The sequence below is a fragment of the Serinus canaria genome, chromosome 25 (genome assembly GCF_022539315.1).
Source record: "Serinus canaria isolate serCan28SL12 chromosome 25, serCan2020, whole genome shotgun sequence".
NCBI lineage: Eukaryota > Metazoa > Chordata > Aves > Passeriformes > Fringillidae > Serinus > Serinus canaria.
Genome location: NC_066338.1, coordinates 2555443 through 2582690, shown reverse-complemented (window position 1 = coordinate 2582690; position 27248 = coordinate 2555443). Strand labels below are relative to the sequence as shown.

Genomic DNA, 27248 nt, shown 5'->3' with positions numbered 1-27248 from the left:
GTTTTTCACAAGTAGTTTAACTTGGCAGTCCAAATTTTCCCTAGACTATTTTTCTTTCCTTGTCTTGAAACCACTCGAGCCTGCTCCAGAATGGGACCTGGCAAACACCAAGAGTTTGCATCTTGTGGCTGTGTTGCCCGATCCGAAGAAAACACAAAACAACTGGAGTTGTTTTATGCGGTGCTTTATTAGGGCCCGGGAGCCTGAGGACTTTCGTCCAAAGTCAGAGCCCCATCTTGCGACAAAATTTACAGATTTTATATACTTTTCTTAACATGATTGCTTCATCTGATCTATGTGCATCGCTAAGCATCTTTAGAGGTATACTGAGATTTATTAGGTACATCATGACATTTGTTACTTAGCCAAAAGGTACATTCCATAGATAATGTTAGGTACATTCCCTAGTTAATATTTTCTCTCGATCTACCATGCACTAAAGTTCACTTAAAGTTTACCGGGCCTACTGCGGCCTTAGCATAACTACTGCTACTCATGCTAACTATCATATTGTTTCACTAATCTAGACATCTATCTATTAACTAAAATACATTTTTCAATAATTTTCGAACTTCTGCAACAAGTCCCCCCTTTTGAGCATTCTTCAGATCTTCTGCAAGGATGCTCAACCTTCAGCTTCAGTTCTTCTAGCTTCGGTTCTTCTAGGAAGGGCCACCTCCTCGTATTTGGGCGGGGGAACTCCAAATCCGTGGTTTCTTCCTATTGCTTTCACCAATCTTCGGGTTCGTCTTGTTTCTTTGGTTATTATTCTTAGAACACATCTATATGCTATCCAAGCAACTATTAGTACAATTATAAACAGCAACACATACTGCAACATTGACGATACCCAACCAGAAACCTGAAGCCCCATTGAATCTAACAAGGCTCCTATCCAATTGTGCTGGGCCTCCTTTTCGATTTCTTTTGTTCCAGATTCGACTATTTCTAGTTGAGAGATGTCTTTTTCTACTTCTACCGTTACATTTGGGATATGGATGCAGCAGTGATCAATTCTTTTATTTAAATACCCACAAACTCCATGTTCTTTCAATAGCAGCATGTCTAGAGCCATTCTATTTTGGAGTGTCATACGAGAAGTAGCTTGCAATTGTAGGTTCAAATCTTTGAATCCTCTCCTAGTTGCTAATGCCAATCTCTCTGCAGTGCCCATCCAAATTTCACTCCGCTGTCTGGTTCATGCCACTGGTCTTCATCTCCTAGCACATTCAAATCATCAATTTCTCTCTTTTTCCTAGTCCCTGATGCTTTTAACTTAGACTGTTTCCACAAAGGGCATAATGTTGGCACCCCTAATGTTACTTGTGTCACTGGTCTGTCCAAAGGGAGATGAGTAGTCCATTGTCCGTGTCCCATTACCCATACCAAATTTCCCGGACTTCTGAGTGTAGTCGTCCTACAGGAGACCCTTCCATAAAACCCGTTCATAAGGGGTTTGCCGGGTATTGTGTGATTGTATTTCCTACATTCACATCCCCATTTCAAAAGGACCCTTACTGGCACTAGGCTAATTTGATCCCCTGGAGTATCGCATGTATAAACTTCTGTACAGTTCCAGTTCTCTTTCGCTATCACCTTCTCCCTAGTAGAGGTATTTATCTCTGATACTTCTGCATGTGATTGGTTTTTACTTCCTGTCCACTGTAGACACCAATCCACAGGCCCGATATAACTATAGTGTTCCAGTAAACTTGGACCCCATATAGCTTCCCAGTGGTCCCATAAGGGTTGTTCTTGTGTCATATTTTGACACCGTATTTCTCGAGATAATTGTTTTTTCTTAATTTGTTGTTCTTGTTTCTCAAAACACCAACAATAATTTCTTAATCCTCCATACAGTCCAGGTTTTGGTTTGTATCTGCCTCCTTTTTCCCAACAATCCCAGATGGACGAATATTTCCACAAAGGGGAATAACCTTCCTTTATTTCTACTACCTCTTTCTCTACGTTTTCTACCTGACACATGACCGTAATGTTCTCTTGTATTGTTGGGGGCATTGGGACCGGAACCACTCCCCACTGGATAGGCTCTCCAGCGGCCTGGGGGAGTGGCAGGCATGCCGTAATTTGTGAGACATTTTGTACTGTACCAAAATCTCTGATCAGTCCCACTATCAGATTCTCTTGTTTTTGCTCATTTTGAGTGGTAATATTAATTTCTCTTACTCTTCTCGGTTTCCCTCGAGTTAGTGAGACTATCGTTCTTGAATGTCCCCACCAGGAGTCTTTGCTAATCCAGCACCAATAATATCCCTCGTCCTCCGGCTGTACGTCCCTAATTATAAGGACTATAGTTTGATCTGATCGTTTCTCCTTGCGATATTTCCCTTCTTTGTCCCGAATATTGTTTCCCCCAAACCACCATCCATATTCGATAAACTGTACATCTTTCTCTACCTTACAGACTAAGATAACTGCCAAGCCTTGCACTGCTCGAAAAATTCCATGTGTTGCCTTGATCCTTTCCCCCAAATGTGCCCTAGCTATTGATGATCGAATGCCATAGTCTGCATCTATTCCACATGTAACTAGGCACAGATACCGCCCTTCGTCTATGCCTTGTTCAGGATCTGAGATATTTAGCCACCCAATTCCTTTGTCCCATAATTTCCACCAACTCACTCCCTGGTCAATTCGTTCCCACATTTGTTGTTGTTCTTTCCACCACTTAACTTTCACTTCTTGTTTGCATGCTTCTGTTAGAGTGAATGGGCAATTAAGCTTTAACGGAGGACCGTCCCACATGTCTTGAATAGCGGATGTTGGCCTGACTGACACTGATTCCTGAGAAATTGTTCCTTCCTGTAATCTCCAAGATACCACCCTCAATTTAATTTTCTTATAGTCAAAACTACGTCTAATTTGCACTATACACATATAAACCTCCATATCTTCTCCAGTTATTTGCTTCAATTGTAGTGTGGTATTCCCTTTTTGTGCATCCCTATCCCAAATAGTAGTAAAACTTGCCTTGGGGTACCCAGCTCCTTGTTTCCAGAATACTCGTAAATCTCGGGCTTCAGCTTTCTGGTCATTGGTAATAACACAGGTCAAATTCACATCCATCCCTTCCATGATTCCAACAACAGGTTCTGAAACAGTGACAACCACAAAACCTTGAGTGGGTATTAATTTCATCATCACCAGTAACAGAATGATTAAGAATGCGGCTTTGCGCGTAATATCATTCGCGTCGGGGAGACCATCTGAGTCTCCCATTGTGTTGGAATTTTCTTGACTCGAGTGTAGTGGATCCAGGTGTCGATTCCCGCCGCCTTTATTGCTGTGTAGGTCGTCAGGATCACTTGGTAGGGGCCATCCCATGTTTCCTTCAGTGGATCCGTGAACCAATTTTTCACATACACTCGGTCGCCAGGTTGGATGTCATGGACTGGATTCTCCAGTGGTAGGGGTCGGTTCCACTGCAGGGCTCCCCGTAGGCTGTTGAGAGTTCTGTTTAGTGACATTACATAATTAAATATCACTTGGTTCCCTTGTACATGTAGATCTCCCTTTAGTACGGTAGCATGATAAGGTTTCCCATATAGAATCTCATAAGGACTTACCCCCAACCTCTCCCTGGGCTTTATCCTGATTCGCAGTAAAGCTAACGGTAATGCTTGCGGCCATTGCATTTAGCTTCCTGGCAAATTTTCTTGATTTGCCCTTTCAGTGTTTGATTCATTCTTTCAACCTGACCACTTGATTGAGGTCGCCAAGGTGTATGCAAGTCCCAAGATATGTCCAACATCCTAGCTACTGTTTGCACAATCCCAGCTATAAAATGTGGACCTCTATCCGACGACAACCCTAGAGGTACCCCGAACCTGGGAATGATTTCTTTAAGCAGTGTCCTAACCACTTCCTTGGCCTGATTGTCCTACAGGGGTAAGCTTCTGGCCATCCTGAAAAGGTACAGACATACACTATCATGTACTTGAAATTTTGTGCTTTTGGTAACTCAGAAAAATCTACTTGCCAATAGTCTCCCGGTTCTGGTCCTACCTGCAGTTTCCCTAGTTGAATTTGTTTCCTGACAATTGGGTTATTTTTCAAACAGACTGGGCACATTGCATTCACCCGTTTTGCAAGTGTTAACATCTGGTTTGAAACTATTTCTCTCCTTAAGAATTTTACGAGCATCTCTGCACCCCAATGGCATTTGTTATGTTCTGTTTCCAAAATGACTTTCATTATTTTTGCTGGTACCACGACCTGTCCTGTTGTTGTTACATACCATCCAGTCATGTTCTTTTGTGCATTCAATAACATTGCCAACTTCTCATCGTCTATTGAATATTTAGGTGCCTGGTTTAGGTAGGCATTTACTGGGCTTACCTTGACTGGTATTAATGCCATCTGAGTCCATACCTCTCGAGCCACCTTTTGAGCTGTCACATCAGCCAAATCATTTCCTTGGTAAATTTTTCCTTCCTCCTTTCGATGTCCTCTCACATGCATTACCGCAACCTTTTTCGGTCTGTGTACTGCTTCCAGCAAAGCTAAGATTTCTTCTTTGTACTTGATAGATGTTCCCTGTGAACTGAGTAGTCCTCTCTCCTTCCACAATGCCCCATGTACATGGATTACCCCGAAGGCATATTTAGAGTCAGTCCAAATATTTACTTTTGTTCCAGTACTGAGGACTAGGGCTCGTGTAAGCCCAATTATTTCTGCCCTCTGGGCTGAGGTACCAGGAGGTAAAGCTTTTGCCTCTACAATCGTATGAACAGTTACCACGGCATACCCTGCATACCTGGTACCATTTTCCACGTAACTTGATCCATCCGTGAACAGTTCCCAGTCTGGATCTTCCATCGGTGTGTCTTTAAGATCTATCCGACTAGCGTATACCTGCTCGATGACCTCCACACAATCATACGCCAATTCTCCCTCCTCCTGTTCACTGCGGAGAAATTCTGCTGGATTAATATGATTAGTTATTTTCAATTCTACATCATCCTGCTCTCTCAATATTGCTTGGTACTGCGGCATTCGGCTAGATGATAACCAGTGACCCCCCTTTTGTTCCAAAACGGCCAGTACCATATGGGGTACAAATACCTCTATTTTCTTGCCCATCGTCAATTTTCTGGCTTCTTGAATGAGGATCACCGTGGCTGTAACTGCCCACAAGCATGACGGCCAACCAGCACTGACAGTGTCCAGCTGCTTCGAGAGGTATCCCACCGGGCGTTTCCATGACCCGATCCGTTGGGTTAATACTCCCAGAGCCAGCTTTTGTCTTTCATTTACATACAACTGAAAGTCCTTACTCAAATCTGGGAGCCCTAAAGCCGGGGCCTCCTTCAGGGCTTGTTTTAAGTTTTGGAAAGCATTCTTCCTTGACCTGTCCCAGTTCAGCTGTGGTTCCTTCAGGGCCTCATACAATGGTTTTGCTAGTAACCCGAAATTTGGAATCCACAATCGACACCATCCTACCATCCCCAAGAAAGATCTTAATTCTTGGTGACTTCTCGGGAGCGGGATGGCACAAATGGCCTCCACTCGGTTGATTCCCAACCGTCTCTGACCCTGAATGATTTCACAACCCAGGTAAATCACACTTTCCTTTATCAGCTGTGCTTTTTCTTTTGATACTCGATATCCAGCCTGGCCCAGCATATTCAGCAATGCTATGGTGAGTTTTAAACACAGTTCTTTCTCTTCTGTGGCTAGAAAGATATCATCGACATACTGTAAAATCACGTATGAGAACGGCGAGTCTCTTACCTCAGTCATCTTCCATTCTTCCAATTCTTTTGCCAACTGATTCCCAAATATCGTCGGACTGTTCTTGTAGCCTTGGGGTAGTCTCGTCCAGGTGAGTTGCTTCTTGCGACCGGTGTCTGGGCTTTCCCATTCGAAGGCGAAATATTTCCTACTTTGCAATGCCAGGGGAATGCAGAAGAATGCATCCTTCAAATCAATTACAGTAAACCATTTAAACCTTTCAGACACAGATGTTAACAAAGTATATGGATTTGCAACCACTGGGTGAATATCCTTAACAATGTTATTAATTGCCCGTAAATCCTGTACCAATCTATACTTACCATTAGGTTTCTTTACGGGAAAAATGGGGGTGTTGTATTCTGATTCACATTCTTCCAGTATTCCTTGTGTTAGAAATTGTGCTATGAGAGGAGCAACCCCTTCTTTGGCTTCAAGTTTAATAGGATACTGTTTTATCCTTACAGGTTGTACCCCTTCTTTTAACTCTACTATTACTGGTTGAGCAGCTTTAGACTTCCCCGGGACTCCCGTTTCCCATACCCATGGTACCACGGCCTGTTCTACCTCCTCAGGGATAGGGGTGGGTTCAACTTCTCTAATCACGAATAATTTGGCTATTTCTTCTTCTGGAACTTCTACTTTAACTCTTCCATCTTCAAACAGAATTTTCATGTTCAAAAGAGATAGCAAATCCCTCCCAAATAGTGACTTAGGGCAATTGGGCATATATAAAAATTGATGATCTAATTCCTTCCCCCCAAATCTCAAATTTAATGGCTGTAGGAACGGCCTTTCTTCCAACTGGCCCATTGCTCCTACTACTTGTACTGTAGTGTCACTGATTGGTCCCAATCGTTTATTTAAAACCGAATAAGTAGCCCCAGTATCTACAGTAAATTCCTGCTCTTTCCCTTCGATCTCTAACCTAACCTTCAAATCCTGTTCTAGTCAGCTCTGATTCTGATAATTTCCCAAGACCATAGCTTGAGCGACATCTCCTGGAGTCATCGGATAGCCCACTGAATTATTATTTACCACACTGCTGTTCACTCCCACCCGGTTCATCCCGTTCCTTTTTGGACATTCGTTCTTCCAATGGCCTACCTGACGGCAAAAGGCACACTGGTTAGGTCCCAGAATTTGTCCCCGTCCCCCAGTGTTTTGAAATCCTCCCCTACCGCGACCCATTCCTCGGCCCCGCATAGATCCACCTCTGCCTCTCCCTCTGTTTCCAGCTTGCTGGATTACCGCCAGAATCCCTGCCTGCTGCTTCTTGGCAGTCTCTTTTTCCCCATTATTATATACTTTCCAGGCTACCTCCAGCATTTTATCCAAGTTGCGGGTATCCTCTCCCTCTAATTTCTGTAATTTCTTTCGGATATCGTCCTGAGATTGCCCCATAAATATTAATGCGAGCTGTAGCTTCCCTGGCTCATCCTCCACTTCTAAATTAGTATATTTTCTGGCAGTTTCCTTTAATCTTTCCAAGAATGCTGATGGGGACTCGCTTTTATCCTGTCTCACCGAATACAGTTTAGACCAGTTCAACGTCTTAGGCATACCGGTTCTGATTCCTTCCAGCAACAATTCTTGGTATTCTTTAATTGCACCCATACCCCCGCTTGTATTTGGATCCCATCCCGGATCTTCACTCGGCACTAAATCATTCACGGTTCCTTCCGCTAATTGCAACCTTATAGCCTCTCTAGCTCTCTCCTTTGCTGCTTTTAAAACCATCTCCTTTTCTGTGGAGTCCATTAAAGTGTCTAACAACACCTGCAAATCATTCCAGTCCGGGTTTTGTGTTCTAATTATCATTTTTACCACCTGTGCCACCCTTTCTGGATCCTCCCGATAGCTTCCCACAGACTGCTTCCAAATTACCAGGTCTCCGGGAGAAAAGGGCACCTTTATTAGTACCCTATCTCCTTGGGGTCCCACTGCTTCCCTTAAGGGAGCTATTAGCTTGGGCTCCCCAAGATTTTTCCGCCCTTGCCTTGTCCTGTTCGCAAGAGGAGTTCTTTGCACATTTCCAGAAGGGCCGGGAGAGGGGGTATGAGGCTGTAATTTTATAGTTGCGTTAGGAATCTTGCGTTCCCTCTTTCTCTCCCCCGGTTTTTCTTCCTCACTATCATCGCTACTACTATCTCTAGGTAACGGCGGGTACGAAGAAAGGGAAGCCGAAGCAGGAGCTGGGGGAACATTTGGAGCCACGAGCAGGGATAAATCCTTCTCTGGTTGGGAGGTTAGAGCCAAACATTGAGTACATTTAGGTTTTTCTTTACACCCTCCGCATTCCGAACTCTTTAACTCCAAAACCATTATTCCACATTCCTTCTGCCACTCCTTTTTCTCCCTTAGGAGATAGAATAAGTCCAAGTACGGCACCTCATCCCATTTCTCATTTTGTTTTAGAAACTGCATTAAAGGAGTAATTACCTCATAATCCACAGACCCATTCAACGGCCACTCTGGCCCTACCCTTTCATATTCTGGCCACCAATGATTACAATAATCAATCATCTTTTCCTTCTCCAAATCCTGATAAAATCCTTCACTCCTCCACCGCTTCAATAAGCACCCTAACGGAGTATTTCCCGGTATGTTGTTATTAGACTCGGCCATAGTTTTAAACGCTTTAAATGGCATCTTACTTCAATAACCTCACAACAATCAGCCGCAATTACCAAGACGCACCAGCACTAAGCACAACCAACAAAACTATAAATATCAATAGCTCAATTATTCCGAACACAAACAGCAAAAACAACAACGTGATTACTATTAGATACCAAACCAACCAAAACCAATCTTGCCACTACTCGTCGCCGCGAGGGGCAAGTGCCGGACCTGCGCAGCTTTCGCCGCGTCTGATGGCCGGTGCCTAGGCTTCCCAACCAGACGTCTTAGCCCAATCCTGCGAGGATTGCCACCTCGTCTTATGGACAGGCACCCAATACCAATACCAGAAATAAAGCACCTTCGGGCTTACCTCCTCACAGTCGTCCGACAGGCGCAGGGGTTGGACACGAGCCGATGACTCCCCGAGAATCACTCGGTGCCGGCGTGGAGTGGATCGGGACGTGAACCGCCCAAGCCACCTTCGGAGTCCTGCCGCGGTCGCCAGAAAACTGTTGCCCGATCCGAAGAAAACACAAAACAACCGGAGTTGTTTTATGCGGTGCTTTATTAGGGCCCGGGAGCCTGAGGACTTTCGTCCAAAGTCAGAGCCCCATCTTGCGACAAAATTTACAGATTTTATATACTTTTCTTAACATGATTGCTTCATCTGATCTATGTGCATCGCTAAGCATCTTTAGAGGTATACTGAGATTTATTAGGTACATCATGACATTTGTTACTTAGCCAAAAGGTACATTCCATAGATAATGTTAGGTACATTCCCTAGTTAATATTTTCTCTCGATCTACCATGCACTAAAGTTCACTTAAAGTTTACCGGACCTACTGCGGCCTTAGCATAACTACTGCTACTCATGCTAACTATCATATTGTTTCACTAATCTAGACATCTATCTATTAACTAAAATACATTTTTCAATAATTTTCGAACTTCTGCAACAGCTGCAACAGTCACCCCAGTGCCAGAGGCACTGATAACAGGGTGACCACTCCCAGGAGAGACTTTCTGAATTTTTCATCTTTCTCAGAGCAGTGAAAGAGTGTTGTCATCTGGTATTGTTCATTTTTTGTGCTGGGGGGTGCTTTGCCTGTTAAATAAACAGGTTCTTTCCACTTCTCTCTGAGGAAACCTTCCCAAACCAGTTGGGGGAGGGGCTGTGTGGGTTTGCTTTCTAGAGGGCCCCCCTTTGGAGGTTTTCTCCCAAATTTGCCCTAAACTGGGACAGAGAGATAAGAGGGACCCCTTGAACTTTGAAACAGATGAAAATAAAAGCTGAGGCTGCGGGAGACTGGGCAAGATGACCCAGCAGTTCTTTCTGTACTTTCTGATAAAAAACTAGGTGCAAGTGAAACAGGAAACCAGTAAAATAAATATGCATGAACATGTTGTATTGTGTTATTATATGTTTTATTTGCATTAAGTTGTACTTTGGTTTATCCCAGTTCCCCCGTGTAAGAATGGTTCTGCCCCTGCTGCCTCCTCCCATCCTTTTAATGTCAATCTCCCTACCCCCTCCCCCTGTTCACCAAAAGTGGCTGAATCCTTCACTTAACCCCTCCCTGGTGTTCTGTCCTTCCCTCGACAGCCCATCCCCTCCCTCTAGAAACTTCTACCAAGGGCGTCGAGTGATAGGTTCAGGCACCGGGGCCCCTCCCTCAGGTGGCCGTTATTGGTCTCCCTACCTGTCCGTTTCCCTGATCCCCATGCCCTCCTATATCCCCATTGGCAGGCCGGCAAACCCCTCCCTGGTTTACCCCCCTTTATAACACCCTGCAGATGCCAGTCTGGCTTGTCTCCAGCTGGCTGATCTCCCTGGGTTTGGAATCTCTTTGGAGCTCTGAAATAAACCTGGACTTTACCCCCACCTGGAGTCCACTCTCCTTTTTCTACCGACATCGTGCAAGTGTCTCGTCCTAAAGGCAAAAGCCTTTAGCCGCTCTCCCGACCTCCCGAGGAATGGGAGAGTGTCCCTCACTGCCTGCAGTGCCAGAGCAAGCCGAGGTGACTCTGAGCACACACTCTGAGAGGCACTGCGACATGAACACATTGTGAAATTCTATGCATATGAACCAGTAAGGGGGATAAAAAAGGATCAGGAATTCTCAGGGGTGTGCATGTCCTTTAAGGGGAATCGATCCCCACATGCATCCAGTGCTGTAATAAACATACTGGCTTTACCACTTTACAAAGTTGTGGAGTTTTTTTTCCTTTCTGCAAATCAGTGGCAGGGGTTTATTCCTGCTTTCTTTCCTTCAGACACCCCCAAACAACACCTGCCTCAACACAATTCTCATTTTGACTGTCCCTGAAAATTCAAAACTATACTCAAAGCATTTCCCTGTCCCTAGGGACAGGCTCCAAGGCTGGGCTCTCACCTGCACAGAATGAAGAAGAGCTGCTGCACTTGCCAGCAGCTCCAGTGTCTCACGATCAGAGCTTTGAATGCAGCTTTTGTACATACTATGCCTCTCTGAGCCAAGCAGCATTCCTGGGCACTGGCAACGCCACTGCAGGCCAGCATCCTCCAGGCACATCTGCAGCAATGAGATTGCAACAAGTCCTGGCTGAAGGAGTCTCCAGTCTGCAGCAACCCTTCGCCTGTGGCGCAATCATCTTGTGCTGCCATGGGGGAAGCAGAGGGGGTGATGGGCTCTTTGCAGATGAGGGTCTCCTCTATGTACTGCTGCTCGCTGGGCTGATACAGCTGCTGGTGCCCTCCCTCACAGCTGTACCAGGAGCCTGTCTGGAAAAATAACACTGCCAGTTCCAGTGCCAGCCACCAATCCCTGTCATGGCCCTGCCCACAGGGTATCCTGCTTACCAAACTGCTCCAGGCAGGTGATGTCAGACACCATCAAAATACATTCAAACTATGCATTTTCCACATTCTGTCAAAATCATGGCCATAGAGTCCACGTGCTGGAGGCAGACTGCTGTTGGCAGAATGGGGAAAGCCCCAGCAGCTGCTCTCCCCATGGCTGGATGGCCATGGCAGCAGAGGCAAGCCTCTCATCATGCTCACTGCTGTTAGACCCAGTGCTTTGGACATGTTTCCTCTGAACTTAGGCTTCTGTTACAGCAGCATTATGCCTTCACACATTTGATAACAAAGAGTTGGAACACAGTACTTGCCCCAAGAGCTACAAAAAAACCCCAAAAAGGGCAGGGTGGGGCAAGTGAGTTAGACTAGTTCACTCCTTTTTAGTACAACCATACCTGGATTTAAGCAGGGACCCTGGGCGAATCATACTGGGCACTGGTTTGTAAGCCTTTTCTCCAGCAATTCCCACCAGTCTGCATACATTTTTCAGTAGAAAGGGTAGATAAGATTTTACAGCACATCCATGAGCAAGTCTGAGCTGGAACTCAAAGTACAAGACAAATACTCCCAAATCAGCAAACCATGGAGAAAGGAAGAAGAAAAGTAGGAGAAACAAGTGCCATTGCAGCTGAATTGCCTGCCTTTATACCATGGTGCAATCTTCCTGTACAAAAGCACCTCAATTCAAACACCCAGATTAGGATCAAGGAATTAAAGTGTTTTGAGAGCATTTGAAGCGTGATTCCTATTACTTTCAAGGAAAGGTAGAGGTTAAATTCCTTAAAAACACAAATTGTGGCTCTATTTGGGAAGGCATCCTTCAAAAGCAGGAATGGAGATTTAGAATTGCAGAACTGTTTCCATTGGAAAAGACCTATAAGATCAGGGAGTCCTCCCAATAACCTGAGACCACTAACACTGCCAAGGCCACCACAAAAGCATATCCCAGGAAATGTTGCAGGACAGGACATCCTTCTTGTCTCCTTTGTCTCCCCAGGAGCCCCTTGGAAAGAGAAATGCCCACACGGGCATTATCTGACTCCTTCCCAGCCAGCCGTTCCCTCACTCCCGGATCTCATTTGCTCCACAGCCTTCACTACCTCGCTCAACTCAGGGGAACTCTCAGAGGAGAAAACACTGCCTGGTGTGGGGCTGTTTGCTCCCTGTCTCATCTTGACACCATTTACCCCACTCTCTCCCCCATGAAAGAAATTGAATGATCTCCCACAACCTCACAGTGCTGCACCAGATCCTGGGCACATTGCCTCCTCTGCACCTTGGTGGCCCTGGGGAGGCTCCAGAGCCCTCCCTGTGTGTGGGACAGCTGCTGCAGCACCACTGTGCCTGGGTGTGAGCAGCACCCAAGGAGCAGCTGAACAAGTTCAGAGTCTGAAGCAGAATCCTCAGCACACACAAATGACAACTGGCATTTCAGGGGCTGGCAGGAGAAGCTAAATCCATCTGCTCACTGCCCTTTCTAGCCATAGCCACCCTGATGCTATTGGAATAATTGCCCCTGTCCAGGAAGTTCTCAGGTAGAAGATAGGAGCAAAAGCCACATGTTCCTGAGGTGCTAGCTGCCAGTGCCTCAGGTTTTCCTTCCAATTTCTGAGGGGTTCTGACTATTTTTACCATTTCAACACTTTCTGTGCATCCCTGTGAGTGATTAAGGACCACAAACCCTCTCCCTCAAAGCTTTGAGGTACTGCTGAAGCAGAACTTCTTCACAGTCTTTTCTCCTGGTGATTTTATAATCCCATCCAGACTCTGATGGCAAACTGTATACAAAGTCTTTTGTATACTGCTGTATACAAAAGACTGACCTTGGAATCATAGGCCTCTGTCTTGGTGGGTGTTTTAATCTGCTTTTCCATGGCCTTTGGCTAAGCATGGTGAGGCCGAGGCCCGGGGCCCTCCAGATAGGGCCAAGGAGCCCTGTTGCAGCGGCGAGGGGCAGCACCAAAGGGGCGGCACAGGGTGCATTTCCCCCAAGTGGGCGGGTGGGTGTGGGGCGAGGAAGGGCGCCCTGGGCAGAAGGGCAGGCACAAGGGCCCCGGCTCTCTTCAATGCGGGCAGCCAATCGCTGTTGAGAGTTTTTTGCAGATTGAGGAGTTTTTGCAAGACAAAGGCCACATTCAGCAGATGCACAATCCAGCCTGCTTATAATAATGGACAGTGGACATGTTCAAAAACAATGAATAATAAACATATTCAGAAATGGGGTTGGTATATCCTTGAAAAAGATACAAAAAGAAGAGTCTCAGCAGGTTTGCCAGCAAGCTTGGGAAAGTAAGAAAAGAGATAAGTCATGGGTGGGCCAGACGACCACAACAAGATGAGTGAAAAATTAGATGATCCAATCGGCATCCTATTTTAGATGCATGAGCAGCTAGGTTTAACCAATCATGTATTAGCTAGAGATATGTGGACAGCAGAGAATTATTATAAATATAGTCTTTTTAAGGATAATAAATTTGGCTTCATTGGATCTTATTGGTTATGGTGTGATGTCCCTGAACCTCTGCACCCCACATTTCTGGTGGAGATCACGGGCAACCCTGAGAGGGACTCGAGGATGGAAATTTGGCTGCTGTGCAGAGGATTTGAGCCAGCATTTGAGGAGTGGAGAAGCTGGTTGAAAGTATCCTCATTGCCCTGGTGAGAGGAAAAGGTTACTGGAGTTCCAATCGTAGATGACTTGAATCTTGCCCTGATCAAGGTGAGCGGCTGGGGAGGAGATGGGGTCTGAACATGAAAGGGAAGGTGTTCAGAAACTCCACCAACATAACCTCTCTAGGAGAGAACGAAAATATGATGCTTCCAGTTTGAAGGGAGTATTACACTGGGCTTGGGAACATAATCTCATAGCAGGAGCACAAGGTGCTTTTGAGATTTTGGCATGGGAAGCTGTGGGGCGAATGTTGTGGGACTGCATTGCATCCGGGGGGAATGAGGCAAAAGAGGCATCTAAGTATGCTACTTTGTGGAAGACAATCATGGAAGTTTTACAGGCCTTAAAGGCAGAGAGGAAAGCTGCTGCTGCAGCTTGCGCAGCCCTTGCCTCTGAGCCAGAAAAGCCACAGGTGTTCCTGGTAACCTCAGTTCAGCCACTGTTTTCTACAACCTTAGATATTCCCTCATGTAGCCCACAACCCCTCAGCTCAGAATTGAGCATTGCACCAACTGCTCCTCCAGCTCAGAGTGGAAATGAGGAAGCTGCTGCCTCTTTGAGGGGGTTAGCCTGCAGACCAAAGGACAGTTTTACTCGGAGTGAAAAAACTGTTGATAATAGTAACTTAGAGACTAAACATGCTGTAAAGGATAAGGAAGGAGATGTTAATATGAATAATACTTCTGTTGAAGAGGATTTAAGATCTTTAGTGGCAATTTGCAAAAATTGGTAATTCAACAAAAGGATTGGGTTGTCCCCAAAAGAGACTATTCTTTTGAGAAAAGGGACTTGCCAATGATAGTAAATTCAGACAGACAACCAGGAAAGCGGTTATCACCCTCTCATTTTGTCTCTGAGCCAGCATCCAAGCTAGTTAAAGGAAATCCTCCCTCTCATGCTGTAAAGAATGTGGAATTAGAATTGGAATGTGACCCTGAAATAGAAGCCGCGCAGAAATGGAAGGGGAAGGGAGTTATTGTAGAAGGGACTTTTCTCACAAATGATATACAGTCTTTTCCTGTAGTAACTCATGCTGCAGGTAGAGTTTGGGAACCTTTCGATTGGAATATTTTAGAGAGGTTAAGAGCTGCAATTTCACAATTTGGTTTGAAAACCCAACTTGCAGAGTCTGCAGTATGTTTTTACCTCTAACACATTTATTCCAGCTGATGTGTATACCCTAAAAAGACTTATAATGCCACCCACCAGCAGGTGATGTTCCATAAAAGCTGGGAGGAAAAGTGTGCCCAGGAAGCAGCAAAGCCTCTGGTGCAGGGTGACCCTCTGGATGGTTTAACCGCACAATAGTTACTTGGCAAAGGGCCGTGGGCTACTGCCACTGCCCAGTCTAGGAGCATTGATGAAGTTTTACAGATGAGCCAACAACTAGCCAACAATGCTATTCTTGCACTTCCAGATGGGTTACACACTAAGTCTTTTACAGAAATTCGTCAGAGAGGGAATGAGGACTTTGATAAATTTGTGGACAGATTGCATGAGGCTATTTATGATCGTCCTGATTTGGATTCAGACACAAAAGTGAAATTGTTTAATATGCTGGCTTTTGACAATGCTAATGATAAAACATTAAAGAAAGGAGCTAATGTTACAGAAATGCTGGAACTGATGGCTAAGACTACAGAAAGGCAAAAAGCAGCCTATGTAGCTGCTGCAGTACAGGATGCAGTAAAACCACTGATTTCTAAACTGCAAAAAAAGCAGAAGGAAAGAACATTAAGTGCTTTGAATGTGGTAAAATCAGACATGTTAGGAGTCAGTGTTGCTTTGCAGCTATGAAAAAATTTTGGTTTTTTTGCAAAAAAGATAACCACAATACTAAAGAATGTTGGTTCCTGGGAAATGACCTTGAGAAAGCGCCCTCTACCTGCATTACGATACAAATAAGGAGAGCTGCCTGGATAGCTCAGCCTCCCACGGTGGAGGAGGAAGGGGACTTTACTCGCTCAGATCATCAACTTCTGGAAGTGCCGGAGTGGACATGGAAACCGCAGTAGACATTACCATCATGGACTCTGCTGTACACCTGATAGATACCAATGTAAAAGGACCCTTGGGGGAGGGGCTTAGTGCTTTTCTGTTAGGGAGATCATCTGCCAGTACAAAGGGATTGGATGTAATCCCTGGGGTTATTGATGTGGACTATCAAGGGGTTGGTAAAATTATGGTTAGAACATTTTTCCTTCCTGTATCTATTCCCAAAGGTTCACAAATTGCTCAGCTTGTTCCTTTTAAGTCTTCTGTCCCCTGTGCAGGCAGCAATGAGCAGGGAACAGGAAGCTTTGGTTCCACAGGTAACCCAGAAGCATATTGGGCCATGGACATCACAAGAGGTAAACCAGAGAAACAGGTAACCCTGACACATCCTAAAGGTGATCCTATTACTGAAAAACTCACAATTGATACTGGAGCAGATGTAACCATCATTTCAAACACAATATGGCCAAAAGATTGGCCATTGGTCAATCCTACTTTAGGCTTTGCAGGTATTGGAGGGACTCAGGCAACTCAAATGAGCATAGATGTAATTACCTTTACCTTCCCAGGTGGAGTGAATGTATCTACCAGGCCTAAGTCATGCAAGCTCCTGGTACTTTACTAGGTTTGATTGGCAGGGATCTGTTAAGCCAGTTAAAAGCTACCATTGTCACACAGCCTTTTTAGCAGCAGCCACTGGGGGGCTGCCCATCCTCAAAATTAGTTGGACCACTGATATGCCTGTGTGGATTGATCAGTGGCTGCTGTCAAAGGAAAAGCTGCCCATAATTCAACAATTAGTGCAAGAACAACTTGAGGAACGGCACATAAAACCATCCACTAGGCCATGGAACACTCCAATTTTTGCTATCCTGAAAAAGAGTGGAAAATGGAGGTTGCTACATGACTTATGTGCTGTTAATGCAGTAATGCTAAGTATGGGTGCCTTGCAACCTGGTCTTCCATCTCCTACTATGACACCTGAATCATGGAATCTATTGATCATTTATCTCAAAGATTGTTTTTTCACCTTTCACTTGCATCCAGAAGACACGAGACATTTTGCATTTTCTGTTCCATCTATCAATAAGGCAGAACCCTAAAAAGGTATGAATGGATTTATTTGCCCCAGGGCATGAAAAACTCTCCTACGAATGTGCAAAATTTATGTTGCATGGGCATTAGAACCTGTTCGGCAACAATTTCCTGAGTATATAATCTATCACTACATGGATGATATATTAGTGGCTGGAAAACAATTAGACTCTGTAACTGTTCTAAAAACCATGACAGTTTTGCTAGAGGAGAGGGGGTTAAAAAATTGCCCCTGATAAGGTGCAGCATTATGCTCCTTGGAAATATCTCAGGTGGCAGATTGATCAGTCTGTAGCAAAACCATAGAAACTCACCATTAGCACTGAAATTAAAACTGTACATGATGTTCAGAAGTTAGTTGGAGCTATTCAATAGATTAGAACTATTTGTGGGATAACAGGAAAAACTCGAACTATTAATACAGTTACTAGGTACTTCATCTTGGGCAGATGAACGCCGGACCCTGGATAAGAGACAACAGCGGGCCTTGGATCACATTGCCACAAAGGTTGCTATATAACATGCACATCATCTGATCAAGGATGTTCCAGTTCAATTGATGATCATCAATCAGAGCAAGGAGGATGACTACTTTGCCAGGCATCCTTTCGCCTTAATTTGTCAATGGATTAAAACTTGGGCCAATCCTTTAGTTATTTTGGAATGGGTGTTTTTACCTGTAAAACAGTCTAGAACTATTACCACTCGATTGGAAATTTTTGCTCATTTGATTATGCAGGGTGGAAGGAGAATATTGGAAATCTGGGGACATGAACCATATGCAATTGTAGTACCACTGGCTAACTGGCTTCTTGAATGGGGAATTAGGCATTCTGTTTCTTTTCAGATAGCTTTGGCTGGTTATGATGGTAAAGTTCACATCACTTACCCACGACACTGGGTGTTACCTTTATTGGAGCAGCAGCATCTGGAGGACAGACCCTGGAGATCTGACTGTCCGGTATCACAGCTGACAGTATTTACAGATGCAGGTAAAAGGTCAAAAAGGGCTGCCTGCACTTAGCACAAGACAAAGTGTGGAAAAGCATGTCATTTTTGGAGAGGCAAAAGATACATTGCAAACATTAGAATTGAAAGCTGTGATTTGTGCTTTTGAAAATTGCTACAATGAGGCCATTAACATTCTTTCTGATTCGCTTTATGTAGTTGGCTGTGTCCAATGCCTTGAAAGACCAGTACTTAAGGAGGTGAATAACAAGCATTTGTATTCCCTTTTAAGCCAATTGCATAAAAACCTAAATCAATGATGGCAGGAATATTTTATTACTCCTGTTTGTAATCATCAAGCTCTCCCTGGTTTGTCTGAAGGTTAATGCTCAAGCTGATCGCTTGGTAGCCACTGTCTAGCCAATGCCAAACCCTGATAAATTTCAGCAGGCTAAAACTTCCCATGCCTTTCTTCATCAATCTGCTAAAATGTTAGTTAAGCAATTTGGTGCTCCCTTTACTGATGCTTCTGGTATTGTATGATCCTGTCCTGATTGTCAACAAGATGACATTGGTTTAGGCACTGGTGTTAACCCTAGGGATACTCAGCCTTTGCAATTATGGCAAATGGATGTAACTCATGTAGCAGAATTTGGTCAGAATAAGTTTGTACATGTCTGCATTGATACCTATTCTTGTGTTATATGGGCTACTCCCTTAACAGGTGAAGCAGCACGTCATGTTGAGAAACATTTGTACAATTGCTTTGCCATATTAGGTGTCCCCTTGGCAATTAGGACTGACAATGGTCCTGCTTACTGTTCTTTAAGATTCAAGCGTTTCTGTAATTTATGGGGTATTCAACATGACACTGGTATTCCTCACAATCCTACTGGTCAGGCAATTATTGAGCGTGCTCATCAGACATTCAAGGGCATGCTACAAAAACAAAAAGGGGGACCTGCAGGGTTATCCCCTGAGGTAAAAACAGCTAAAGCCATCTTTTTGCTTAATTACCTTAGAAAAACATTAGATAGGGAAGATCCACCTATTCTTGTGCATCATGCCCTCACACATAATCCAAGGGAGGAATTGCCTGACAGTATCCAGGTCATGTTCAAAAGCCCAGAAACAGGGGTGTGGGAAGGACACGCCACAGTAAAACTAATAAGCAGAGGTTATATGTGCTTGCTTACAGATAAATGCATTCATTGGATGCAGCCAAGTGGGTGAAGCCCTATCTGAAACCACCGTCATTAACCCATGTTGTGTCCAGAGGCGGAGAGTTGGCGAAAGCATTGATTCCAGATAGCCCTGAATCCACTTCTTCAACACCTGACAGCTGAACAACGATCGGAATATCTACCAAGTTTGCTGGAGTATGCTGAGGGATTACTAGCAACTCCACATAGGCTTAATATACACGGGTTAGATGTAAACATGTAAAAAAGCCACGGGGCTGCTTTTAGCTGGATAGCTAGATCCCTGCCGGATCAGGGTGTGCCAGGTGAGCAGTCTTGGGCCAGATAGCTCAGCTTCCTGGAGGCTAGGTGTCGAAACTCGAACCACTCTATAGCCGTGGCCACCCTTAGCAAGCTCAGTGATTATCAGCCCTTAGTGATTTTCAGCTCTTTCATAGTTTCAGCCCTTATCTTGCTAAGGTGCTCTGGCTAATAGTGGCTTTTAGAAGAGCAGACAGAGAGAGATGAGAAGAGGCTTCGGCTGGTTCCACAGTGGTTGATTTGAGAGGTCTGTGAAAGGTTCCTACGACAGCTCTTCTAATAGAATGGGCCAAGGTAGCCCCTTTTATAGGGTTAGGGGTGCTTGGGAACTGACCAGTTGTAAGGGTTAGGGAAAATAGCCTATGGGAGTCACAGAAGGATAAGCAGGCCTGGAGGACTTAAGTGCAAACTTATGGTTTAGTTCCTATGACTAGGCATTTCCTTATCTCTAAGCCTCCATCTGCCATGGGGCTTTAGCTAGCCCAATGTCTGCTACATAAACAGACTCCATTTACCTTCACTTTCATCACAAGTTGAAAATCAGATAGAAAAGGCTTGTTATCTGCATGGCTATGCATGCGAGCCATGGCTTAAGGTTCATTGTATAAAGCGTAACTTAAAAACTTGGCAGCAAGTTTGTCAGGAACATAATTTAGCCTTGGTTCAAGAGAAAAAGCAAAAATTCAGGCCTATTAACCTAATATGCAATAGATGCTCTAACCACCTTAACACTCTTACCCCAAGAATAGCATTAGCTTAATTTTTAGGGCGTAACTCAGGCGGATATTAGAGTTTCCTCCAGGATGTATCTTTAACAGAAACACATGAGTAGAGATTGTTACTGTGGATGCAGTTTAGACTTGCTTTCATTGCTCTAGTAAACCAAATTGTACTAGGGAGCAAGATAATAGCTACTGAATGTGGAGTGGGAATAGCAATACCGCAAATACATCACGTTAGTGATAGGGAGTGGCAACAGGCCAAAGCATTTTGGGCAAAGCTCAGGTGTGATCTAGACAACAGCAACAATGGCAATAGTCTGGCAGGTATTAACAATGTGGCTTAGTGCAGTGATTGAGGAAACGCAGGGAATATACAATATAGAGCAGCGAGCTAATGTGGGTTTCATGGGCTAACAAAACTGGGCAAGAATCTCTTTGCTTATCACTAGCTACACCTTCGGATCCATTTCGTACCTGTTTAATTGGAGTTCCCTTAGACTCCACAGAAGAATTTGGAAAATGGACCAGAGCTCAAATTTATGGCCACCTAAGTAAGGCCTAGTCAAATTGGTGTACTAATCAAAATGGAAAAATCACAGAAAATTGGTGTGAAAAACAAAAAAATCCCTAGAAATCCTTTAGGAGCTCAGGCATTTACAATCGCTCAAAATTTAAAAATTACAGGCCAGAAAAGAGGAATTGGATATTCTGGGATCAGTGCCAGGAAATTTTTGTTTGTTCTTTGAGTACTACAAGGGCAGAGAGCTGATTAGGGAGAGGTCAGGAAAGCCTGGAGACGATAGCACTTGGATATCTCCTGTTTCTTCATGGTATTACAATACCACGGCATACTGTGCCAACTGGACACAGTCTGTGCTCTTAAAACAAAAATCAGCAAGCATGTTGCCTCCTGGAATTTTTCTCATTTATGGAAATAGAGCTTGGCCTGCAATTCCTCAGAAATCATTAGGAGGACCATGCTATTTTGGGAAACTGACACTGTTTGCCCCTAGCATTCAACAGATGCTTAACATCAGGCACAAGTTCCAACATCCAAAACGTAGTGTGCATTCATTAGGCTCAGGCTATAAGGATAATGTAGAATAGTGGAACAGGCCTTTGGTTATACTGGCATCACTTTTTACACCAGGCGTAGCTCCTTCACAGACCCTTACACAATTAAGGCAATTAGCTTTTAAACAGGAAAACAAATTAACATTACATCTGCAATACTGAATGAGCTTACCACTGATGTAGGCAGCATACACCATGCTGTGTGTCATGGTTTTGGACTGGGCACAATGCCAATGCCTCCATGAAAACACATCCACCCTGGTGTCTACTGTGAGATGTGATCAGAAACAGAGCAAGCAAACTCCAACTTAGGAATAAAGGAAAAAAAAACTTTATTAACACACACACACACACACACACACACAAAGAACAGAATGGAAATCTTTCAAACACACTTCTCCTCCCCCTCTCAACCCACATTACAGCATACAATACAAACTCAGATCTTCCTTCAGTCCCCATCTCCCAGGTTTTAATTCTCAGTCCATTATCCTTCTTCAAACAATCAATTCATTCTATTAAAGAGAAAGGAGTCTTCTCCTTGTACCATTTCTTGACTAACCCCTTTCCATATTCCATGCTCTCACCATGGAAATGGACCAGAAGATTGCTTTTGGGGTTTCCCTTTTTAAGGATACTTTGGTCAGTTCCAAGAAAACGACAGTCTCTCCATTTTGGGATAGTAAAATCTCCCCCATTTCCCCGGGCCTAGGGCTTCACGACAGAGATCATCTTCCTCATTTCTGATCTCTGCCCATCATCACTCTTCACTGCCTTTCTTGGATCCGAGCCATTGCTTTCCCCCCAAAACCGCAGTCTCCGTGTTACAATAGAAAGCCAGTTCATCCACAGCATACAAGAAAAAGTTCAGCCAAAAAAAACTGCTCTGTTTATCTTCTCCCAATTAAATTCTTCTCATTATCTCCGCTACACCCTACTCACACAAACCTCTCATTACACTTGTCCATTTCTTCTTGTTCCAGCCTTATCTCTTTCCTCCGGGAGGATCAACGTTTGCAAGGTTTCCATCATGAGGAAAAAAAAAGGGTTAAAATCATCTTTATAGGTGCCGGACTCCCTTCTCACTTTTGGCCGACTTCCCAGGAGCTGCAAGCCGCATCTTATCTCTTTCTCTCCTTTCTCTCTCTCATCTCTAGGAAGCGGGGGGGGGGGGGGGAAATTTGCTCGGTGCTTCTCACTACTTTCACCCCTCCATCCTTTCACTCCCCCCCCCCCGGTCTCTCTCTCTCTCCAAGATCCAAGGCCTCCGGCCTACCTCACGCCGCCTCGTGGCCTTTTTCCCCTCCCCCACCCGGCCTACAGCCGGAGGGGGAGAGAGAACTGACCTGATCCCTTTGCTCACCGAAAAGCAAGAGAGCCACTTCCTGGGAGTTCTGCTTTTTATACCCTGTGTTCTCAGAGGCGGAACCATCTCCTCATTGGCCCAAACAGATGCCAATATTCACACCTGAGCCCCCACTGGGCTAACCACTGTCTCCAAAAAAAAAACCACTTCCTTTCAAACCAGGACACTGTGCTACAAGACAGGGCTGCTATAGATTTTTTGTTGCTAGCACAAGGACATGGCTGTGAAGATTTTGAAGGGATGTGTTGCATGAATCTCTCTGACCACTCTGAATCTATTCACAAAAAACTGACAATGCTTAAGGAGAACATGAAAAAGCTCACAGTGGTTGAGAATTCCTTTGACGAGTCACTAAAATCCTGGGGAATAACAGGCTGGCTCAAGGACTTAGTATACTTTGGCATTATGATACTTTTAATTCTTTTTTCAATTCTGCTTATAGTGCCTTGCTTACTATGCTTTGTGCAGAAAATAATTGACTGTCCTTTTAAATCAGTCTAGCTTGTGCAAAAACAAAATCGGGGAACTGCTGAGGATTTTTTGCAGGTGTAGGAGTTTTTGCAAGACAATGGCCACATTCAGGGGATGCGCAATCCAGCCTGCTTGGGATTATGGACAATGGACACATTCACAAACAATGAATGATGACCATATTCAGAAATGGGGTCGGTATATCCTTGAAAAAGATACAAGATGAAGATTCATCAGGACTCAGCAAGTTTATTAGCAAACTTGAAAAAAAGAGATAAAAAAAGAAGTCATGGGTAGGCCAGGTGACCACAGCAAGACGCGTGAAAAATTAGATGATCCAATCAGCAGCCTGTTTCAGATGCATGAGCAGCTGGGTTTAACAAATCATGTATTAGCTAGAGACACATGGACAGTAGAAACTTATTATAAATAGGGTATTTTTAGGGATAATAAATTTGGCTTCACTGGATCATATTGGTTATGGTGTGATGTTCCTGAAACTCCACAGCCCGCAAGTGCCTCTGATCTGCCTTCAAAACCCTGGGGCTCTGTGGTTTTCTTCCTGTAGAAAAGAACCGTCCTTCTTGTCCAGGCGCCCATGGCCTCAGGCACATGAGCACTGTATAGGGACAAAGGAGCTCTGTGCTCAGTGGCGTGGAGACTGAGGACAGCAGAGGAGAGCCCTGGGTGGGACTGAAGGGTGGTTTCAGAGATGGTGGATCCTTTTGACACAGAAGAGAACAGCCAGAGAAAGATAGTTTATGCAAAGGGCAGCCAGGGAGGATCAGATTGGGAAAAAAGAGAAAGGAATTTCCCTCCCAGGGCGGGGCTGTGGTGAAACATGTCTCCCAGAAGGAGCCTGGGTCAGCCCAAGTCTTTGTGTGGGCAGGCAGAGGCAGGCAGGATGCAGAATTGTCAGCAAAGGAAGGGGCCAGCCAGCTGGGGCAGCCGGGGGATGAGCACAGCCTGCAGGGACAGAGGTGCAGGGCAGGGACACCGTAGCACAGCCTGGGCTGCACAGGGCACAGCCATGGGCAGCAGCTGCCAGGCCCTGACAGAGCCAACTTGGGCAGCACTTGGGCCATGGCTGCTGGGCCTGGGCCTGAGCCAGGAGCAGGAGACAAGTGACCCTTGCAGGCCTGGGGCCTCATGGCCTCCTTGTCCCTGCTCAGCAGCCTGGCAGGGGCCACCCCATGCTCCTGCCCTTGGCATTGCACATCCCCACATGCCAGTGCCCATCCCGGGAAGAGCCCTGAGCAAAGAGAGAGGGACAGGATCTGCCTGGCCAGGGGCTGGGGCTCAGGCCTTGGCCCTTTGCATTCCTGAAACACATCCAGCTTTGCTCAGCACCAGAGACACCTTGGCCTTCTTTGTCCTCAGCTGTCATGACTGCCTCCAGTGTTCTGCTCTGACTGGAACCTGGGGACATTTTCGCAGTTGTGTCCCTCAGTGGAACCCATAAAAACTTTAAAAAAATTTGGAATTTAAATTTCACTTTGAGTTCTTGAGAAGGTTTTTGAATACTCTCTCAGGGACTGAATCTGATATAAACAACACCAAAGTCCTGAAAGGGTCATTAAAGTCCTTGTGCTGTGTCTGTGCTGCTGAGCTTTAAAGGAACAGCTCTTCCAGGACCAGCTCCTCTCCCATCCCAGCAGGGCTGAGGGCTCTGCCTACAGGCGCTGAGGGGACAGGAGCCAGGCAATCAGGATGGGGAAGACATTGATCTGAGACTTCATTTGGGGAAAGATCTTCACAACTCACTATGTGGTGAGTCAGTGAATGCAGGAATAGATCTCCTGTGCTCCTGCAGGGATCTCCTGAAGCTGACCCAGGACAGGACTGATGTGACTGTAACAATGACTCTGCTGCCCTTTCTGCTTTGGGGGATGTAGTATATGATAGTGATGATTCATGCTTTGTAACTGTATAAAAATTATAAAGATCTAACCATGCCTCTGAGCCCCATGGCCAGAAGCAGGGCCTTCCTTTTTATTCAAAAGATTTCCCGGACTCGCCCAGATAAAATCATGGCTATTAATGAATGAATGAGTCCTTCCTGGACAATCATCGTCCATTTCCCAGGAATGTCCAGAACATCAGGACATATTAGGAACAGTGTGCCAGCAGGAGCAGGAAGGTCATTCTTCCCCTGTACTTGACCCTGGTGAGGCCACACCTTGAGTACTGTGTCCAGTTCTGGGCCCCTCAGTTTAGGAGGGATGTTGAGATGCTTGAGCATGTCTGAAAGAGAGCAACGAGGCTAGTGAGGGGCTTGGAACACAAGCCGTATGAAGAACGACTGAGGGAGCTGGGGTTGCTCAGCCTGGAGAAAAGGAGACTCAGAGGTGACCTTATCATTCTTTTCAACTTCATGAAGGGTGGCTGTGGTGAGTTGGGGGTCAGTCTCTTTCTCCGGGCAACAACAAACAGAACAAGAGGACACAGTCTCAAGCTGTGCCAAGGGAGATACAGGCTAGAATTAAGGAGGAAGTTTTTCACAGAAAGAGTGGTCAAATACTGGAAACATCTACCCTCGATGTGTTTAAAAAAAGACTGGATGTGGCGCTTGGTGCCATGTTATAGTTGAGGTGTTGAAGCGTGGGTTGGACTCGATGATCCTAAAGGTGTCTTCCAACCTAGAAATTCTGTGATTCTGTGATTCTGTGATTCACAGAAAGGCACCTGGAAGAGATTACATGGAGGAACGGCAAAGTCTTGGCTACAACTGAAAAGATCATTTCAAGGAGCTCAGACAGCCATCCAAACCTATGGACTAACTTTTGTTCAGGACTGAATCTGTATAGTCCCCATTATACATATGTAGGGACTTACAGAAATCTTATGTCATTTCTGCTTCAGGTGAAATAAACTGTATATAAACTGGCTACCAGAAGCAGTTGGTGTGAAACTCTGGGGAGACGCTGACACTACGTCAGTTTGAACCACGTTCACCCAGCATCAAAGTCCGGGGTTGTGCAAGCCTGCTGGCGCACAGCGAAAGCAGGGAGGAAGTGGGAACCATTGGAAAACCTTCCACCCCCTTACCTTGGGGCTCCACAGAAGCCAGATCCTGCGCTGGCACAAGCGGTGCCAGGGATGCCTCCCGAGGTTGGGGTGCCACAAGTCCAGGTGATTGCATCACCACCGTCACCAGAACAAGGGGCGGCATCCACTTCCCCACATGGCCATGCGGCTATGGCACAGCTGCAGCCACAAGTATCCCCAAAAGTCCAGGAGAAGGGAGTGGGTGTCACCAGGGACGACTCTCCCCTGGCACGCCGAACTAGGAGGAGAACGAGGAGGCCGACCATGGGGGAAAGTGGGGATGAGGAGGAAAAACTTGCTATCTATCTCTTATGGGAGGTACCAATGGCTCCATGGGTGATTGGATATGTCCACACCCCGACTGACACCAGTGATGCAAGGGCATTCAAAAAGGAGATGCGAAAGCTGATGGATGACCCGCTCGGAGTAGCGGAGAGGTTGGATGAGTTTTTGGGAACAAGCATGTACACTTATGAGGATCTCCAAGAGATCCTCAGGTCATTATTTATTAATGAGGAGAGAGATATGATCCGGTCAGCTGCGATCTGGGATTGGGAAAGGCGAAACCCAAACGGGGGATCCTGGCAAGAATGGTGGCCGAACCAAAAGCCGTCTTGGGAAGCCCAGATGGAAGAGGGGAGGCAGAGGATAATAAATCTCAGAAATATGGTGATTCAAGGTAAAAGGGAGGCAGTACCAAAAGGGCAGAACATGAGCAAGGTGCTCAGAGAATGTCAAGGGAAGGATGAAACACCTACGGAGTGGTTGGAAAGACTCCGGAAAGGTTTGAGGATGTATTCAGTGATGGACCCTGATTCCCTGGTGGGAATGGTGTTGTTGAAGACACAGTAGCAAAATCTAGGGAAGATATTCGAAAGAAGTTGGAGAAAATAGATGGCTGGCAGGAATAGGGAATGCAGGAATTGTTGCAGGAAGCTCTGAAAGTTTACATGCACCGGGACAAGGAAAAACAGAAAATACAAGCTAAGATCCTGGTGACAGTAGTGAGAGAGGCTCAGAAACAGGAATGAGGAAAGCATATGGCGAAAAAGGCGCCGACAAAGAAAACAGGTCTGTCCCAGGCTCAGGACAAGGGCTCAGGTGAGCAAAAGCAGGAGTTTGAATGCTATTACTG

The 27248-nt window shown here is 45.3% G+C and overlaps 3 protein-coding genes across 3 annotated transcripts; all 3 read right to left on the bottom strand.

Moving 5' to 3' along the window:
- Positions 1-1146: 1146 nt before the first annotated feature.
- LOC115483876 (uncharacterized) lies at positions 1147-22601 on the bottom strand. Its single transcript, XM_050984249.1, has 4 exons — positions 22177-22601; positions 21401-21535; positions 17891-18001; positions 1147-3474 (listed from the first exon to the last, which is right to left on the bottom strand). The coding sequence occupies exon 4, from the start codon at positions 3343-3345 to the stop codon at positions 1147-1149; it is 2199 nt and encodes a 732-aa protein (XP_050840206.1). The 5' UTR covers positions 3346-3474; positions 17891-18001; positions 21401-21535; positions 22177-22601.
- On the bottom strand, positions 3832-5870 carry LOC127060580 (uncharacterized). The gene is made up of 2 exons (XM_050984248.1): positions 5755-5870; positions 3832-4927 (listed from the first exon to the last, which is right to left on the bottom strand). Exon 2 carries the CDS (start codon positions 4837-4839, stop codon positions 3832-3834), a length of 1008 nt encoding a protein of 335 aa, XP_050840205.1. The 5' UTR covers positions 4840-4927; positions 5755-5870.
- LOC127060436 (uncharacterized) lies at positions 6293-9905 on the bottom strand. Its single transcript, XM_050983673.1, has 2 exons — positions 7075-9905; positions 6293-6861 (listed from the first exon to the last, which is right to left on the bottom strand). Exons 1-2 carry the CDS (start codon positions 8404-8406, stop codon positions 6706-6708), a joined length of 1488 nt encoding a protein of 495 aa, XP_050839630.1. The 5' UTR covers positions 8407-9905; the 3' UTR covers positions 6293-6705.
- Positions 22602-27248: the final 4647 nt, after the last annotated feature.